The following is a 20577-nucleotide window of genomic DNA, read 5'->3' on the forward strand; positions in this document are numbered from 1 at the left end:
GTCTTCGTTCCAGGTGGTGTCAGTCCTGATAACTTCTGTGTGCTTGTTACGCCCCGTCAAGGGAAAAGGGTGCAACATGAAAGACTCTGGAATGCAGTGAGTTTGGACCAACAATGATGAATTTATTGTCTTAAATTGGGACTCAAGATTCATGTTTAAAACCTCAACACAAACTCTGCTTTATGCAATCAAACTCTCTTTACTAGTCTGGACACAAGATGATTCCAGAGGAAGTGATGGCTTGCTTTTTAAAGTACTGTGCACCAATCAGGCCTGCAGGAAAAAATCAGAAGACGTTCCTTGACAGACACACACACAGACACTCCCAAAATAACAGAAATATAACAAAACCATAGGGTCAGTGCTCACCAGTGTTGGGGAACTTCTTTGAAACTGTATCGTTCCATATAAGCTAGTAACAAAAAGTAGCTATCTACATTGAGCCTATATGTTCTAAAAACATTAATATTAGGGCAGGGGGAATTAACGCGTTAATCTTTGCGATTCATTTGAGATGTTTAACGCATTTAAAAAAAATAACGCAATTGATGCAGCACTTTTTTTTGCCTCGTTTTAATGACTTCCTGTTGCTGCTGCTATTGTGAGTGTGCCGAACCAAGTCACCCTGTCCTGATGGAGAAGGACAAGGATGGAGTTTTAGGAGGAATGTTAGCATTTAAAAAGTTGCCTGGTGGCGTGTTTGACAAAACAAAGATGTTGTGTACAATTAGCAAAGCTGAATTCAAATACCATAGAAGCTGGATGCACCAATTTTTCGGCCGCCAAAAATTATCGGCCAAAAATGGCATTTTCAGTTTTTCACCGAAAGAGAAAAAAAGCCGAAAATATGCCGCCCCGTCCCTCCGTGTTCGGCGATCAGGTTTCATTCTCGCGCAGCTTTGTTTAGTAACTTCCATAGACAGTATACACAGGGTAACTTCACGAGCGGATCTTTTCCGTTCCGTGTGTGTGTCGGTGCACTGCGCTCTCTGCTCGATGTTCTGCTTCGTGGTTGCTCTCCAAAACGCTCCAATCATGTACCGATCACGCACTTGAAAAGCAAAGTCCGCTCAAATAACGTGAAATTTCTCAGTAGTAGACTTCTGTTTGAAATAGCCCTGCTGAGCTGGTATAGCCTTGCTGGGCATTGGTAAAATGACCTGCTCTGACCACATGCTCTGGTAATAATAGCTTTGTAGGACTATTTGGTAATTAGTAAAAAAAAAAAAAAAAAAAACTGTTAAACTGAGTATGTTGCATAGAACTGAATGAAGGATAATATAGGCTATTGATGTTTAATATTATTTGAATATAGCGCTTTTTTCTGTTCCTTTTTTTATGTGTTGTTTAATTTAATTAGGTGATTCTACGTTTAAATATTGATGATTACAAGCTTGGGGGAAATACAATTAATTGCAATGAATCACAGCAAATTGTGCTATTAATTAGTTAATTTTTTTAAATCGATTCCCAGCCCTAATTAATATACATTGTTTATTTCATTAAATCATTCAATCGACTGATTCATTTAAAGTCGTTTTAAACATTTATGACAAACAAATCTTATTATCATTTATTCAAATTTGCATGTCTTCAAATCAACAATAATCAGCTGAGTAAAGTAAGAGTTTCAATAACGTCCTTGTGTCATTTTTATTATTTATGGTCATCAGTCATTTTTTACATGTTTCCCGCCCCTTTATCTCCTTGTTGTGATTGAGATTGTCTTTGTTGCCGCCTTTCACTCACTACATTACTTGCTTTAGTACTTTTCATTTTGTTACTCCGTAAAACTGCTTGCTCACTCACTGGTTTAAAAATGCATTTTTATAAGAATTGAAGTAGCTTACAATTATTATTTTAGGCTTAGAGATACTGTGGTACTTTTTTCTGTATCACTGTAACAAATCTTTACAATAATGCAGTTAACAATGGAAAACCTGAATTGGCATCAATAAGAATATGTGAGTTTGTGTAAAAAAAATAGCATCCTTGAAGTGCTTGGTAAGTGGAGATTAGTGGAGGAAACATCATCAAGCAACCACACTGCAGTGCAGCGGAGCTCCGTTCTCCTGCTTAGAGGGGAAATCAATAATACAGGCACTTTTCCTCATCAGTCGCCTACGCATCTTCGAGATGTACTATAAGGTAATGCTTAGATGAGGGTATTTTTGTCTGTGAAATTGCTTGGAAATGCAAGTCCAAGATTTTTCTACATACAGAGCAACCAGTGTAGTGCAAATTACATCCGCTGGAGTGAGGTGAATGATTGCAGTGCCTCACCTTGAATTTGATTTGGCTGAAAGCATCAGTCTCATGTGGCAGGGATTTTATTTCCCGCCACGACAGCTTTCTGCAGTGTGGCTGGTTGATGATGCAACCTCAAATGATCCGGCAAACTGAACTATATCACTTTTTCATTTCTTCCCTAATGCAGCTCCCCCAAACGTTCGGATCATCCACTCCGGTCACGCATGCAACATTGAGGAGGAACGCTACACAGAGAGGGTGTACACCATCCGGGAGGGGGAGACTTTGGAGCTGACCTGTCTGGTGTCTGGGCATCCACGGCCACAGGTGAGGCTCTCGGTGTTTACTGACCTCTGTTGCTTTTCGATCATCAGCATGAGGCTGCTCATTGATGGGTATCATCGCATGACTTCTAGTGGCTGAGATGGGATATTTGCACAAGATTAGATTTTGAAAATTTCATTCGCTGTGTCCGAAACCGAATACTTCCCAACTAGTCATCGTCGTATAATGGTATAATCATATAATGGTGTCAACGCAGGCAGATCAGTAATATTGTTGAATATTAAGTGTTCCCAACTAAGCGAGGCAAAAACCAAAGGTGACTGTGGCAAGGAACCAAAACTCAGTGCACATGTGATGGACTTTACTATCCAATGAGGCCACAGGAGAGGATTTATGAATGGAAGTGAAGCGACGCAACCCACGCTGGCAGGTTACGTCATGTGAGAGTAACAACATGGTGGATGTAGTACATTTGAATTTCATTCATACTGCCCACATTCATGCCATATTGAATGTACTTTTGTAGCAGTCACGATGTAAGTTCAAATTCAAATGTAGTACCTATACTCAGACAGTATGCGATTTCGGATGCACCGATTATAAATCTTCACGTTTGGAATCAAATTGCAAGTATTCTATCTTATTCTGAATTAAAATAGAGTCAAGGAAGTGGAAATAAAAGGGTACCTCATAAATCGAAATAAGAAAAATTAACTTCATAAAGTGTGCTACATAGATGAAAATGGTTGAAAATGAAAACTAAATTTGAAAAATTCAATATAGTAGAATTTGATACTCAGTGAACTGGTATATTTATTATAGATGATATGATGACTGGCACAGAATGAAGAGAGCGGGGTAAGATGTGCCGCCTCCTAAATATAGAAAACTGTTCTCCGTTTTTCACATGCAAGTCCATCACGTACAGCACAACATCCTGCCAGAGATACACAATACATTTTTGCATGTCGAAGTCCATCTCCGGCAAGACGTTGTTTTTTGCATGTCAAACATGATATATATTGTCAAAATATATATTTCTAACACAAGTTAATGAATTGCCGGTGTATAAAATTGTTTAAATTAGTTTATATTACCGTAATTAAATTAAATTAAACTATTATATATGAAGAATTTCCAAAATGGTATCTTAGGGGTAAAGTGTGAAGCTTTGCATCCATATGCAGGAAATAATATTACAAATGCTATTAGCAAAATAATCTGAATATTGAGCGTTTATGAAAATGTGAATAATTTGCAGGCAAATAGGACTTTGAAATGGGATTGTGTTTTAGAAAACTGCTTTTTCGCGTTTGTATTAATATTTTTATTTGAGATGTAAATTATTCAAGTGTTCTGCAATGATTTGCTTACCCCTAATGTGGGGCAGACTTTTTAAGTCATATTTCCTACTGTCCCATGTTAGTTGCTTTCTTCTCATCCTGCAATGTTTAACTGTAGGAATACCATTCTCTTCTACTCTCCTCTACCCTATATGTTACTCAGATATGTGACAAAATAGTGACAAAATAGGCAGGAATTATGCTATATTTGGTGCTACTGTGCATCCTAAATAAATGTTATGCTTCTTAGCTCAAGAGGACGCAATATAATCCTGAATAATATGACATTTTGATTATCACAGGACGATAACAACATTCTGTGTTTCTACTTCATGCACTCCCTGTATGTATCATTCATCTGTTACGCTTCTGGACTGCAGTACTCTCCATTTCACCCTCACTCAAGTGGTCTTAATTCTCTCAACGCCCCACTCCTCGCCGTATCTTGCAGAGGGCTTATCAGTCCCATAGCCTGTGTGCTGTTTTAGATAGGCAGCACTCTACGCCTCTCATCTTGGTCTCAGTGCTGCATTTTCAGTGGAGAGGAAGAGCAGTCCCACTGAGTTAGTGCAGGGGAAGAGACGGCCACGAGGGAAATCACTGAATCTGCACGACTGCAGAAGAGCTGAGTGATTCCCCGAGGAGCACTGTCAGACCTCAGAAAGCTAGGAAGAGTCGTAAAATCTAAATGTTTGCTAAAAAAAATCCTCCCGGCGCTGTGGTGTCATAGGTTTGAGGTAAGCCTTCATTCTGCATTCTACACACAGTTTCTGTAAGGAGTTTTTTTTTTGTGTGTGTGGTGCTGTGACGTTCTTTTCCTCACATCAGAGCCGCGCCGTCCATTTTGTTCACTGCCCTGCAGCCAGGTTCCTGACCGGAGCAGAGGCATAAGAGATGAATAGGGTGGGCAGTGTGGGATGAGGTACACCTGAAGGTAATGGTGCCTCGTCACCGCTGCCGTTAAGTGCTAAGTGCTTCTCACCTCCGGCGGTTTGCATGCACAATGGGGCCCTGGGACACCGAGCCACTGGAGGAAGCTGCCACCCCATGTGCCCCAGACCTGGAGGGGAGCAAGAAAGTCTATATTACCTGAAGAAATCTGTCTGTTAACATTCCCATTCATCTTAATGTCAGATGATCGATGCCGTAGGACTTGAATTGAAATCGGCCATATCAGTTCTGGAGACGTTTTTTTTGTTTTTCTCTCTCTAGCCGTAAATCGCTGTAAAACAAAATTGGGCACTGGTAAAACATTTATTGAGATATTATTGGGTCTAGTTATGATGTAGAAGTCTTTGTTAAAGAGTCATAAGCTGTGAACCACACCAACCAGCTATGTGGTGAATCTCAACATTGTAAACTGATTTATAGCAAAAAAGTATTTGAAAATCAGACAAAAAGACAAAGGTACACGACTGTGCACTTAAGAGCTGTAAATATTCTTATTGAAAACGATGGAGAAATATAAAAATGGGAGTGGGCGGTGCTTATGGCGCGATTTGCTTGTCGTGATTGGGCATCATTGGTAATGTAATTTATCACATGAGTATTTTTTTTTTTTTTTTAAGGCAGAAATGATGCATGTTGATGGCTTCAATATACCATAGAATAACAACCTCACAGTAGGTTTGTCTTTAAAGATTTTTCATTTTTTGTGTAAAAATAAATTTTCTTGTGGAGAAAATGAATGGTATTTATACTTCCGGAACCCGACTGTTGCGTTTGGTTTGTAGGTTTTGTGTCCTACATAAAACATAAACACTATCAAATTCAACCAAAGTACAATTTATGGATCAATTTATGCTTATAAATGATGTGTTTGATGACTAAAATTCAGGCAGTTTGTTATTTTAATCGTTTACGCAAGCACGTTTTGAGTTGTGTTGGTTCATGCAGAGGCCTTTTTTTTTTTGGCTGTGAAAACCCTAATGCATTTTGAATGTTCTGTGCTGCATTTGCCTCCCAGTCTTCATTGTAGAAAGATAGGAAGATTTTTGCTGGCAGCCTCATTTTGAATAAATGAACTTGTGCCACTTCTCATCTCATCTCCGACTTTTGCTGACTCCCTTACCTTGAGTGTAAATAAGGAAAGATTTTTAATGAATTATCCACTTTTTTCCACTTTAAAGCAGTCTTGCCATCTCTGCTTTTTGGACGTTAATGACAGTAAACATGAAATATGACTTTCAGGACCTATCCTATCACGTAATGCAGTAGGCTGTCGGAAATGTACTAGAGGAACATTTATTATCTCAAATTTAAACTGGGTACCGGCACAGCTCAGTTCTGTGAACATCATGCAGTTTTGTTATGAAATAAATGAAGTGTCGAAGACCACCATGTGTAATTGTTAGAAACACAATCTTAACATCGCAAATTTTTACTTTTTTATAATTGTCCCAGTCAAGCGTATATCTACATATGCTACCAATAGTTCAAGTTTAGCAGGAGCTCTTTAGCCCCTGCTGTTTGATGCCGTAACTACACCATCTGGTCCCATAAACGTCTTTCCCTGTTGACGTCCATTCAGAATCATTCCCAGCAGCATATTCTGTCAGATTTTACTTTTTTTAATTTGATTGTTTCCCAAGACATTTCACAAGATATCATGTCTTGTCATCTTGTTTAAATTTAAAGCTGCATTTGTGTATTGTTACTTGGATATTTCACCATACAAATAATGGACAGTACTTTTTCGTTTTGTTTTGTTTTATTTTATTGTATTTATTTTTTTATTTAAACTTTGAAGCAGGACCAACCAGTGAATTGCAAATATGAGTCAAAATGACACACAACTAGATATATGACAATATACTGGTCTTGTCCATAGTTTAGCACAGACACACTCGTTGTGTTTCCTAATGACCACAGTTTTATTTATGGCTCTATTCCAGAATTTAGTTTTATTTATGGCTCTATTCCAGAATTTTTCTCTTCAAAATTAGCACCAGGGTCATCTTAGATGGATTTCTTACCATGCAGCAAAGCATATTATTCTGTAATTAACGTAAACCCTCAAAACATCCCTGTCTAAGGTTTCACCAACTCTGTTTCAGCTCTTCCATTACTGAACCAGTTCCCATAGATCCCACAGACAGTGAGTGGGCCAAAGAAAGATACACCCAGGGCTGCTTTATGATAGACTGAGGGGGCTGGAGGCTATATATAGCTCTTTTTATGGGCGCATTCTGTCCGCATTTGACACTGGGCCCGTCGTCACAGAACTCCCATCAGTGTTCTGGCTCAGGCGCTCCGTGGCACTGATCCACTTAATGCTGGCAGGGGAAGAAATCTCAGACTTGACAAATTTATGAGGACGAACGAAAAATGTTTGTACTTCCTAAAAAAAAAAAAGTACCTTTATTTTTCAGTTACTATTTTGTGTTTTATATACACTTATTTAATGACATTACCAAATACTTTATAGAGATAGTTCACCCATAAATGAAAATCCTGTCATCATTTACTCACCCTTATGTCGTTTTTCTTTCTTTTGCCAAACAAAAAATAAGATATTTGATGAAAGTTAAAGTCATTGTCCATCAGTTTCAAGCTCCATGAAAGCATTAAAGAGCTCCATACATGAGGTTTGTTGTTATTGGTGTGTCACGATATTGTTGATCTTTGATTTGATTTGCTAGTGAATATCCACTTAAATATAGCTTTTAATCATAAAGTAACTGGATCACTTCAGAAGATTGGAGTTGCATGGATTAAGTTTACACTTGAAAAAGTAATTTTATTCATTAAATTTTAGTTTATGGATAAAATCAAAATATTCTTCAAAATATATATTTTTTGTTGTTGTTAAAACGTTTTTTCTTTTTCCTTTTTTTTTCTTCATATTGAAAATCAATGGGGTCCAAAGCAAATATATTGGACCCCATAGACTTTCCTTGTATGGACAAGACAACAGAATACAGAGAGTCATACAGGTTTGGAACGACATTAGGGTGAGTTATTGAGGACAGATATTTCATTTAGAGTTGAACTAGCCCTTTAAAGTGAAGTCCTGAGTTACAATAACTGTAATTTGAAAACTTCCTTTACTTCCTTTACTCGGAAACAATATTTTCCTTTCTATTATATGGCATGGGTTCTGGAGGACTGTCATTTCCACTGTTTTATGACTATTTATGGAGGCACTTTGGTTGTGAAGACAGTGGGCTGCTGTCAAATTGATTTCACTTTCTACCCCAACACATCGCTTGAGTCATGCTCTCTAACACAGAAATAAATAAATAAATAAAACAGAGATTTTTGATTTATGTGCTAGACAGTGCTACTTTTTTATTTCATTCATTCCCGAAGTTGCGAATTTATACATTAAATGAAGGAAGTTAAAGTACAATAAGTCTTAAGGATTTGACTGGGTCATCTTTTCTAACGTGCTGTACTGAATTGCTGCCACATAATGCACGCAGAATTATTCAGTTTCACTTTGTCCCCTCTGAAAGTAGAAATTCCTATTTGTGCGCTGTCAGCTATAGCCTACCTCAATACACGCAGACGTACAGGGCTAAGCACTTTTCTTTAGCTGCCTTATTTCCTGTTTGAGCTCACAAAGAAAGCCGGCGTATCTAAGCCCCACGAGTTCCAATACGCCGTTATTCCTAACCAACATCCAATACGTGTGTAAACAAATCTGCCCACCCTCCATTCTCAGCAAAGCATGAAATGGATTTCATTCTGCCACTTCCAAAGGTTACGACTCTGTTGGGCTTCAAACCGCTGTTTTTTTTTTTTTTCTTCTTCATAGACCTTCGCGAAAGGAAAACCGAGGACTACGCTCTTAAAAATAAAGATTCTTTTGGCACCCATGGGTCTTGGTATACCTTTCCACTGCAAAAAAAAATAAATATATATATATATATATATTTGAAACAGGTTCTATAGATAATTAAAACATTCTTCACACTAACAATTAAAAAAAGGTTCTTTAAGAGCTGTTCACTAATAGGTTTTGTGGTGAACCAAAATGATTCTTCTATCGCATCACTGTGAAACCCCCCTTTTGGAACCTTAGTTTTTAAGAGTGGATGCGAAGCAGTGCGTAGTCTTTTAAAATTGCAGAGATGAAAATGCTTTCAATTAGTAAGAGCGGGGCTAATAGTTGGGGTGAAGAAGAAGTTGCTACTTGCAAGAGGAAGGCGGAGCTTTGATCTTTGTTGCTGGACTCAAGCTGAGTTGCTCCCGCCTCTGAGGTTCTTGAGCAGCAGGGATGATAAAGGGGGGTTCTGTTGTAATGTAGGTCATCTACACAGTAAGTCTCACTCAGGACTGGGTAAGGCCAAGCCAGGCCTGAATGGCCAATTTGCTCCACTTGTCTGGCTGGTTGGCAGATAGAGTGTACACAGAGGGAGCTACAGAATCTCTCTCTCTCTCTCTCCTCTATGCCCGGCTGAGCTCCATGTGCTGCGTTCTTTCCCTCATCTCTCCATACTTTCTTCTGGGTTATACTATATTTGTGTGTGGGTGTTGATGTCAAAAATGTAAGCTAATTGCAATTTGAGATGTACACAATATTTGTTTTTTTGTTTTCCATGAAAAATGTTTGCCATATTACATTTTAATGAGGCAATTAAGTAAGACAATAATAGACTAGGGTCACGTTGTTTTAAAAATTGGCATTTTGTGTTTTTTATATATTTACTGTTTTGATAGTCTGTAATTCTATTCAAGCTGTAAATATATTCCATTAGGGAACATGATATAATTTCAACATTTACCGTTGGTAGACAGTGATTTGACTGCATTCCGACTCAACAATCTTGGTGTACTGGGCTGAATTTCCTGCTGTTTGCAGACACGCTTCAGCTTCGTGTTATAATTTAAATCAATTTTGAATTGACAAGTTTACAAGAGTGAATCAATAGGGGAAAAAAAAAATGTTTCACTGCCATGCTATTTACACTATGTTATATGGAAAGCAAAAAAGGAAATAGAGCACGAAACAGTCATAATGGACAGTACTGCTCTTCTTCTACTTCACTTTCCTCGCTTCCAACTGTACAACTGTTCAATTCTCAACAACTCGTCTCCATACCGGCGTGATTACTCCAACTTCCAACCAGATGGAAATGGATAAATACTCTGAATGTTCTGATCCAATCTGACTTCTGCCCTGTAATGCTCCTGAATCATAATCATACACTGTCCGTTCGTTGGCCAGAGGAGAACTGGCCCCCGACTGAGCCTGGTTTCTCCCAAGGTTTTTTTCTCCATTCTGTCACCTGATGGAGTTTTGGTTGCTTGCCACTGTTGCCTTGGCTTTTGGCTTGCTTGGTTAGAGACATTTAATATTCAACAATATTATTGATCTGCCTTACTTAAGGTGGACGATGATGCAATTTTCTTCTAGAAACAACTTTGTTGTATTATTTTCATGTTATCACTGTGAAGCTGCTTTGATACAATCTGTATTGTAAAAAGCACTATATAAATAAAGGTGACTTGATAGTGCAAAATTTTCATAACATTATAAATGTGTTTAAAATAAATTAGATTAGAAGTTGTCTAATAAATCCAAATTCTATGTGTTTTTTTATCCGTTATTATATCTTTAATAACACGGGAAGCCTCCCTTTTATCTTAAAATTGAATAATATATATAATAAACTCCCGGTTAAACTTTCTAATTTTCATCAGCAGGCTCTTCTTGCATGTAAATTGTGTTACATCCACAATTTCTCACCACACAAAACTCCTATGTGGAATAATATGAATATAACTGTTATGAACAAATCTCTCTTTTTTTCCCAATTGGTTTAATAGAGGTTTAATTTATATCCTTTCTTTATTTGACAATTCTAACATAATGTCTTATGAATGGTTCATGCTTGTCCATGACTTCCATATTCCTTTTAAAGAATATAATAGTGTGCTTAAAGCTATGCCTACAGCCAGGTCTAGTGCAGCTGGTTACGAGCCATATATTATACAACCAGAAAGATACAAAGGAGTCAGCTTTGTTATTGGACGGTATTAGCATTAGCTAACATATCCGCCATATGTTTCAGAAAAGAGACCAAATTTGCCCTAGAGGTAGATCCCATTGGGCTGCCTTAATTGGCAAAATCAACTGGAGAAGAGCATGGTTGAATGTTGCCCCATAAATATCTTATTCCTAACAAGACCAAAGAAGTTCACTTTAAAATATTGCATAAGTTATACCCTGTTAATTCAACGGTGTCCAAATATGTTGATATTCCTAGTACGTGTATGTTTTGTGGTCACGAAGATGAATTAATTATTTTTTTACTTAACATTTTTTCTCTCTCCATCCCTTGTCTTTTATTTGTCATCTTCATGTAAATATTAATTAATACTTCCTTTAGATATCTGACTTTACATATAAATGTTTTTTTAACTGTATTAACTGTAAATTTGCATGTTTCTTGAATAAAAAAAAAAAACTGTGACAAGGCATACGAATCATATGCCATAGATCACTAGACGAAGGTTTTTAACTATAGTTACCATGAGTCTGTTATAATTTGATAGTATCATTTATTTTATGTTTTACTACCAGCTGTTATTAATACAATTTGAAAGCAATATAAGCTCCTCTTACAAACATTTCAAACATAAAATATAGAATAATTGACTTCAAAAGATTGTTTTAGTCAATGACACCCACGCTTGTTTCTTTGCGGGAGACGTAACTTGTAGTAGGTGTAATTTGCAGGGGCGTGTAGTATTGCGGGACGCAGACAGAGCCTTCTCGATTTGTGTGCTGGCTGTGAAAAGGGATGTAAAAGAAGAGAAGGGCTTGTGCGGTCTCGCAGAATTAGAACTTAAGTCCAGTTTTTGGGCATATGCTTTATGAAAAATGTATGGCATTGGCCAAATTGAAAAAAAAAAAAGTTTATCTAGTCAGAGACCAAAAGGGCTGGTGCTTGAGCACCATTTGGTGTCTATCTGTGCACTTGCCTGGTTGTTAGTGCTGTCATATCAGTGTTGTTATCGTTAACTGAAACTATTAAAAAGAAAAGAAAAGAAAAAATATAAATATAAGATGAAAAACTTCAACTTAAATGAAAATTGTAAATGTTGTTTTGACAACTAACTGAATTGTTTAAGTTAAATAGAAATGAATAACATTTAATATTAAAACTGAAATAAAAATATTATTATACCATAATAGAATGTGAATAATAATTAAAAAAATACTAAAAGAACACTGTTCAATGTTAACTTTTTAACTCAACAGTATTATAATTTTGTATTTTTTATATCATTATTTACCGCGATATATGAGCCAATGTGCTTCACCAGAGACAGACAAGGAGATGTGAACTTTGACTGCTGATGTTATTTTTGTTTCTCTCTCTCTCTCTCTCTTTGTTTCACGTCAGATACGATGGACCAAGACAGCAGGCAGTGCTACTGACCGCTTCCAGGACTCCAGCGTATTCAACGAGACGCTGCGCATAACCCGCATCCAGAGGCACCAGGGCGGTCGTTATTACTGCAAGGCTGAGAACGGACTCGGCACTCCCGCCATCAAATCCATCCGAGTAGATGTCTACTGTGAGTTAACAAGCTCATCCGCCCGTCGGCAGAAAACCACACACTTGACACACACTCTTGCAAGTCATACAGTAGCTTGGTATTAGCCTTTGCTGACAGTGTCTGCGTCTCTCTTTAGATTTTCAGACGCATACCTTGATTCAGCTCTTCACTTAAATCCTTCAGTTAAATCACATAAGCTTGGAAAGACACTTGAGCAAAAGTGTTTGGTGTACCTCTGGGTTCACTGTTGATTGTATATTGTCACCTCAAATTTTATAAAATAATAAAGAAAAGGAACAAGTGCTGTCCTTCTGATTGTAGCATTTAAATAAATATATGATTTGATATAGCATATATTACAATTAAGGATTTTTAATTGAGCATTTTTAATGATATACCTTAAGCTTGTTAATAGAACACTTGTTTGCAAATTTGTAATTCTCTTTTCTTTTTTCATGATTATGAAAAAACGCAGGGAAAAAAAATATATAGTTTTTTTATCCCTTGCTTGTTTAGCTATTATGAGTGCCCATTATTCAAAGCCATTTCTCTGAAAAAAAAAATTGTTAGGCACAGTAATCTAAATAATTTATCATGGCTGAATGACCTTCCAGCATTGTTTATAATGGGCCAGAACGTTTTCCAAGCGTTAATGTGTCTCTCACTAGCTGCTTTATGCAGCTCGAAGTGAGACAGTTGTACAAATTCCAAGCATATTTTACATGCTTTCTTTGGCACAATATTCACTAATAAAACAGGGTGTTATAGTGACTAAATCTCAGTCTCTTAAGGAGCTAGCCATTAGCCACAACCTTTGTGCCCTTGAGCAATGAATGTTCCTAAAATAAGTTTACAGTAGGTCACTTTGAATACAAGTAAATGCTAAATAGCTGCTTAGAAAATGTTCTATCCACTTATGGTGTCATTTAATTATACAGACACAATAACAAAATATGTTAATGACTGGACAGTGACACAAGGAGGTGCTTAAGGAAACAATACAGTACTATTAAAGGGCACCTATTATGACATTTAAAATGTTCCTAATGTTGTTTTGGGAGTCCCCAACAACAGTTTTACATGCATGCAATGTCAAAAAACACTTTTGTTTTCGTATAATATGCATTTATTTTTACCTGATTTGCTCACCGACTCCCAAATGATTCGTTCAACGACTCATTTTTCCAAACCCCTTGGTTGGTCAGATGACCCAGCAGTGTTTACAGAGATAATACTTATTGTTTAACACGGAGTACAATGATGCTTTTATCAATTAAATCGTGTTATAATAATGATTACAGTCCACTGCTTTGTAGTTTGTAGTAAAAAACTAAAAATAAGATAAAGAATTTAATGTTATGTTAGCGAGCATAGCCCAGAGTTCATATTGTAAAAGCACAATCAGTCTTTGTTTGCATTAGCCCGATGCATAAACATAAAGTTTTTACAACAACAAAAAAATGCAGTTACGTTACTACGAGGTATTATTCTATTCTTTAAGACAACTCCGAAAACAACGACAAACACTTCACATAGGCTATCTCAATACAATTGTCATTGAAGACCTAGAAGCTAAACGGTGCTTACTCAACAAACAAAATAATTATTAAGCATGCTACATAAAACATAAAAGCAACAATTATTAATAGCACTTACAGGTTGTGATACGGAGGAGGAAGCTGATGCAAATACACTTAGAAATGAACCTTCCTTCAATATCAGCCGGCTCGCGAATCCAAGTTTGATTGCATTTAAAAAGCAATCGTCTTCAAAATGGCGCGAACAAAGCACACGGCTCGGACTATACTTCTGTGGTATAGTTGTATATGAATTGTAGCCACTTAGTCTTCAAATGCTCCTCCTTGGGCAGATGAAAAAAGTTGGCTTTTGAGCCGCACTTCAGAACACAGCGTCTCGTCGCCATGATATTTTCCCTGGCCCTGGAGCGCAATAAGTGGGCGTATCGTATTCAAATAACTTGACAAGTTGACGTCATCTGGTCAGAGAAAAAGCTTCGGTCTTCAAACGATTCATAAAAATGACTCAGAGTCGACTCTTACTTTTGAAAGACAATAACTTTATATACGGTGCACTTTCATATTTCAAACTTTGCAGGATGTTTTTGTTCATTTAGATCTATGTTACACGCTACATGAAAGGTAAATTTCAAAATTACATAATAGGTGCCCTTTAATAAATACATGTTATTGCTATAATCTAAGTTTATTTCCATCACTATCTGTAGTTAGTTATGCTAGTCATCTACTATAGCTTTGATTTATTTGTGAAATTTAACCATTGTTACATTTAATTTTGTAATATTTTGACTTTTGGTGCTGTCACTTTTTATCTTCCACTGTATTATATATGATATATTAATATTTTTTTAAATGCTAATATTTTATATAATATTATATTTATAATACATGTATTATAGTATGTAAAATAATATATTATATTATAAGATACACTACTGTTCCAAAGTTAATAAATATACACTACTGTTCAGTAATTTTACAATTTAAATTGTAATAATATTACACAAATTTATTGTTTAACTGTATTCCTAAACAAATAAATGCGTCCTTTGTTGCATACCTTTATTCAAAAACATTTGAAAAATCTCACTGACCCCAAACTTTTAAGCAATAGTATACAATTTATATAGGCCTACTGTTTATAATATATTGTGGTAAGTTACAGTATAAGGAACCATTTTAAGTCTAGCTACATGATTTTATATTTTATGAAGAAAAAACATGCATGCAAAACTACTGAGGAAACAGCAAAAAATATGTTCAGGTGCCAATATTAATGTATATCCTATGATATAGGGAAACCTTCACCTTCATATGTTTCATTACGGCTTTATGTTTGAAATGAATTACTGCACTTCTGATATGGTCGAACTTACATTATCAGGGCTCTAATGGAGCATGTGTTATTTCATGTATTTCTTGTCTAGCACATTTCTTAGGCATCAAGGTTTTTTTTATGTGACTCATCATAAGAGCATATCTCATCTATGTCTCTTTCAAAGAGATTTGCACTCATATACGTCGTCATTCTGAGTCTGCGAACACTTTTATTTTCTTAGAGATGCAACATGGCCTCATTATCGACTTAAAGGCACTTCTCGTTGAAGTTTTGGCAACCGTGGACTTCGTTGAAATCAAATGCATGGCTTTGAATATGTGACGAAATGCATAAAATGAGAGGTTTAATGAATGAGTGAAATGAAAATGAGGATTATTCTTCAAAGAGACATCATTGTCAGTAAGCTAGCTCCTGAATTTTTCCAAGTTTCAAAGGTTTACTCCTCTGCTATCGGAACCATCAAAAGCTATCACAACCTGTCAAAAAAGGAGTTGTGTGTTGCCTCTGTTCCCTACAGACACGGAGGAGCCATAGATGTTGTAAAGTGATTTACGGTAGCACAGAGAGATGAATAGAAGGAGCGATGGACGATGGCAGGCAGCATTGCCGTGGGGAGACAATGAGGAGCAAGTCATTACCCTTGAATTAGAGAACAGGCCTCAGCTTGTCATTTTTATTCCAGCTTCACGGTGGACTATTCGCTGGTGGGCACTCGCTTTTATCGATCAGAGACATGCTACTCCTGATGCAGTGATCAAAGCCTAGACACATGTCATTGATAAAGAACAGCCAACACACTGCCGATAAACAACTGAGTACTTCGATTTGGAGTGCCCGTGTTGTCTCTAAGCATGGCAGCACTCACTAGTCATTAGTTTAAAGCGTTCAAGATACTGTAGGCAATACCGATATTGATTACATTCAGGTTTATATTTGCTCCAAAGTGGTCTACTGAAACCTTGAATCCAGTGATACAGTTTTTTTTCTTTTTCTTCAATTGACAGTGATCGTTCACCCACAAATGACAATTCTGTGATCATTTACTCACCCTCATTTCATTTTATTCCAAACCTCTATGTAATTTTTGGTTTTGTGAAACATAAAAGATGTATTTGTCCATATAATAGTTTTTTTTTTCTTTTTTTTCTGGACCCCATTGACGTTCACTGAATGAATTTGTGGTTCAGTATTAAAAATATAACCTGACAAGCAGGAAATGAGTCGTACCAATGCTGTCTGTCAAATTGTTATCGGACAGGTTGATTAATGTTTTAAAGCAGGAGAATGAAAGATGTTGAAAGGCACAGCTTACTGATAGCTGAGAGTTCTCTAAAAATTGCATTGCTTTGAGGGCAGTCTAAAAGCACATGGCTCCTCGCTCAAGCACTGTAATTATTGTGGCTCTTGAAAAAAATTACAGTTGTAAAAATACTCACAATTCAGATGCCGAAATAAAGGCCATCATTTTAGACATTATGTTTGCTGCTAATGCTTGTAGGTTTGTGGAGAGGCGAATAGTGTTTGGATCTTTATATACCAATACAGAGATTTCAGGTAACACTTTACATTGATTCAATTTGGTATCATTTGGTAATGCATAAACAAACAACAATTGTACAGCATTTATTAATGCAGATATTCAATTATAAATAATATGATTATCATTTAAATGTATACCATTGTTCATTATTAAGTATTGTTCATTTATAGAACTTGAAATGTTAATGTATTATTATATGTAGAATTTAACTCACATTATTAATGTTGGTTGATAATGTACTGTTCATTGTTGTTTGTTATATGTTAGATATTCCATTAACTAATGTTATATACATTGACCTTTATTGTAAAGTGTCACCAGATTGCATTGGATCTCAATAACATATACACTCATTTTAACTGGTGTTTAATGAGTTAAGTATTAAAAATGTGCAAAGCAATTTATGTCTATATTGGACCATAATAGGCTACTGTATGATTTGCGCTCCAGTAAATTTCAATTCTTTTATGGGCTTCTTTCTTAATTTAGGTCGTTTTTGGCTCATTAAGCAATTCGACAAATTGTGCCTTCAATCTCGAAGCAAAGAAAGAAACAGGGAAACATCAGATATATCACAGTATAATGTTTGAATTATTCCACATTATTGAGGTATATTTAGCAACAACTTAATGCTAGTAGTGGCACACAACTGTTCCTGGTGTCTGTAACACTGTGACATATGCATTTGAATTGAGCTTACTTTTTAGAATTGGGACATGAATATTAATGTATAAAGTAGGATATAAATAAAGCTAAATATGGATGTTTTTGTTTACCTGTAACCTAGTTTTCTGTTTATTTACATTCTGTCATTTCCATACTTCTGTCCTACATGTCTGCATACTGCAGCCTTTTTCAGAAATATACCTAGCTAGAGTTCTAGATGGCTATTTCTGTATACCACTATCTCTACTGAAGTCCCCTGGCGGTTTTTCAGGGTGATTTGAGCAATGCTAGATCAGCGTGAGCGTGACCAACCCATCTGTGTACATTTCAGATTTAGATGACCCCATCGTGACAGTTCATCAGAGTATAGGAGAGGCAAAGGAGCAGTTCTACTATGAGAGGACAGTGTTCCTGCGGTGTGCTGCCAATTCAAACCCTCCGGTGCGGTACAGCTGGAGACGAGGGAGGGAGTTCCTGTCACAAGGTTCGGACAAGGGGGTGGAGATCTATGAGCCTTTCTTCACACAGGTAAGACATTGGGATAAATTGATGGAAATAAATTTTGTGATGTTATATCCATCAAGAGGTGCATCAATATTTGGCAATGCAATATTTTGGTATTGACAATGCAAGAGTCAAGCTTTTTGTAAAGTCTACTCCAGCACATCCCAATGACTTTCAATTAGTTTAAGGTCTGGACTCAGAGGTGCCAAATTATGTGTGAAAAATATAGGCTCCCTCCCAACCATTCTTTCACAATTTGAGCCTGATGAATCTTGACTTTTTCATCCTGGAATATGGCCATAATACTTCTTCCTACACTGTAAAAAAATATTTTCATGATTTGTTATCACAACTTTTTATCTTTTGTCAAATCAACTTCGATAACTAATGTGGTGGAGATAACCTACTATTTTGAGTTTCTGTTTATTAAACCATTCTTCTTTACTGTGTTAACTCAAATTTTTAATTACAACAAGCTCAAAAAACTACCCTGTTAAGGTAACTTGCTTTTTTAAGTTAAACCAAAAAATTTTTTTACAGTGTACATGGCTGTTTAAGAAATGAAAAGATACACACTCCATCAATTAGGGTTAGAAAACCTGTTGCCAAACATATAACATGCTAGAAACATAATAACCACTGCAATAATTATCCAATCATCGAGCCTTTGCCTATTTAAATCCAAACAAGGACTTTTTTGGCCTGGCAGTGTATATCACTATTGTTGTTTTTGCTAAAAATTCAATGAAAATGTATTTAATTGCTTAAATAACAATGTCACAGTTGTTTTTTGGGGGGGAATTCAGTGAATTATATGGAAGCTTGTTTCCGCCACAGAATAAAACATTTGAAAAAATAATTGCGACTACTTTTTATCTCACAATTGCGAGTTTACATCTGTCTACTTTATTTCTCAGAATTGCGAGATATAACGTCAGAATTGACCCTTCGCAGGGAGTTTGATTGACAGGCGATCTGACCAATCATAATCCGCCACACGCCGAATCCGCCATTTTTGTCCGACAAAGCAGTCAGCAGTAGGGGTTCAGGGAAAAAATCGGCAGCTGGCAGCAGGAAGTAGCTGCCCTTGACAGCCGGAAGCCCTACCAAATTAGGAGGGACCTGCCATTTCGTGTCAGCCGATCAGTATCGTCCAACGTAGCAGCAACCAATCACATGTAACTGGAAGCGGTATCCACCTCCGACTTCCGGTTATTAGCGGCAGCTGACGTCAGGTTTTATTGGCAGGTACTGTCAGCTGCCAATGGCAGTTTTAGTTATACTGGCAGACTTCCACCTACTTCTGTCTCTCTCCCCGATGTGGCTGAATCACCAGGAAAATCTGTTTTTCCCAACTTCCTCAAAATAATATTTATGCACTATTTCAGAAAGAAATTGTTTCTATTCCAAATGTTAGATTTTATTGGAACCTATTTGTAAATGACATTGACTGGAAGAAGCTTTGTATGATTCCTCACAGATACTTGATAGTAAACAAGGTGAAAGAAGTGTCTTTCAGAATAATTCACAGATATTACCCTGCTAATCATTACATGGTTAAATTTAAAAGAGACATCAATACAAACTGTTCTTTTTGTGAAGACCACCCAGAAACTGTTTGCACCTCTTTTGGTATTGCTCACACACCAGAACATTTTGGCAAAACTTCAGCAGATTCATCATTGACCATATTTATAAACTTTGACTTTTATAAAAGCAAAATACAACATTGTCCCACAATAAGGCAAAGTAAAGATAAGATGTACTTCATTATAAATTTATTAATTCTTTTGGCAAAATGTCACATTCATAAGTGTAAATACAGCGCTAAAAAAACTAATTTCGTACTTTTTCTCCATGAAGTTATACATTATATTAATCTGATTTCTGGTTCCAACAACAAAAAGTCAATTAAAACTGTCAACATATGGTCCTCTTTCTCCTTGTGATGATCCATAAGCTTTCCCTGGCTAAATTGTATTATGTTTTTGTATTTTGTTATGTATATTTTAATTAGTCACCTGTGATTTGTACCCTTTTTTGCAAAAAAAAAAGCTACTTCCTGCTGCCAGCTGCCGATTTTTCGCTGAACCCCCTCTCGCAGTCAGGATAGTTAGTAGATTAACTTAAAACGGAGTGTACTGACGTCTTTCCGCGGTTAAAACAACATTCCTTCTTATATTCATTCATGTTAATTTGATGCTATAAATGAACTAGAAGGAAGAGATGGTCGGTTTACGAGAAGCTTTAACTGAGGCTCTACAGCGATCTGTCACGGCACATTACAGAGCCACAAAACGGTATTTATTGTTTAAAAATCTTTAAAAAATGACCAAAATTTGAAAGTTGGGACTTTGTTTCATATCAAAAGTAACCTGGTCTGTCCTGTCTGTCAGCACGTTGTCAGTGTCCTCAGCTCCGCAATGTATTTTTCACTGTGTGAGAACATGGTGTGGTGTGAGACATGGCTTGTCGGAACAGTAACTAAAGGGGACGGGTCTTTGCGAACGGTCAAATGCGAGTCGCGAGATATAAACTTTTGATCAGATATAAAGTTTATATCTTGCAATTCTGAGTTGAACTCAGAATTGCGACTTT

The 20577-nt window shown here is 36.6% G+C and overlaps 1 protein-coding gene across 2 annotated transcripts in view; it reads left to right on the plus strand.

Annotated features, from left to right (window-relative positions):
* The window catches only part of mdga2a (MAM domain containing glycosylphosphatidylinositol anchor 2a), a 129693-nt gene that overhangs the window by 37204 nt on the left and 71912 nt on the right, over nucleotides 1-20577 (plus strand). For both annotated transcript variants that reach the window (XM_079633633.1, XM_079633634.1), the window contains exons 2-4: nucleotides 2438-2577; nucleotides 12236-12410; nucleotides 17807-18003. In XM_079633633.1, coding sequence (XP_079489759.1) covers nucleotides 2438-2577; nucleotides 12236-12410; nucleotides 17807-18003 — 512 coding nt within the window. The remainder of the gene's footprint in view (nucleotides 1-2437; nucleotides 2578-12235; nucleotides 12411-17806; nucleotides 18004-20577) is intronic.

This window comes from Phoxinus phoxinus (genome assembly GCF_949152265.1).
Source record: "Phoxinus phoxinus genome assembly, chromosome: 13".
NCBI classification, from domain to species: Eukaryota; Metazoa; Chordata; class Actinopteri; order Cypriniformes; family Leuciscidae; genus Phoxinus; species Phoxinus phoxinus.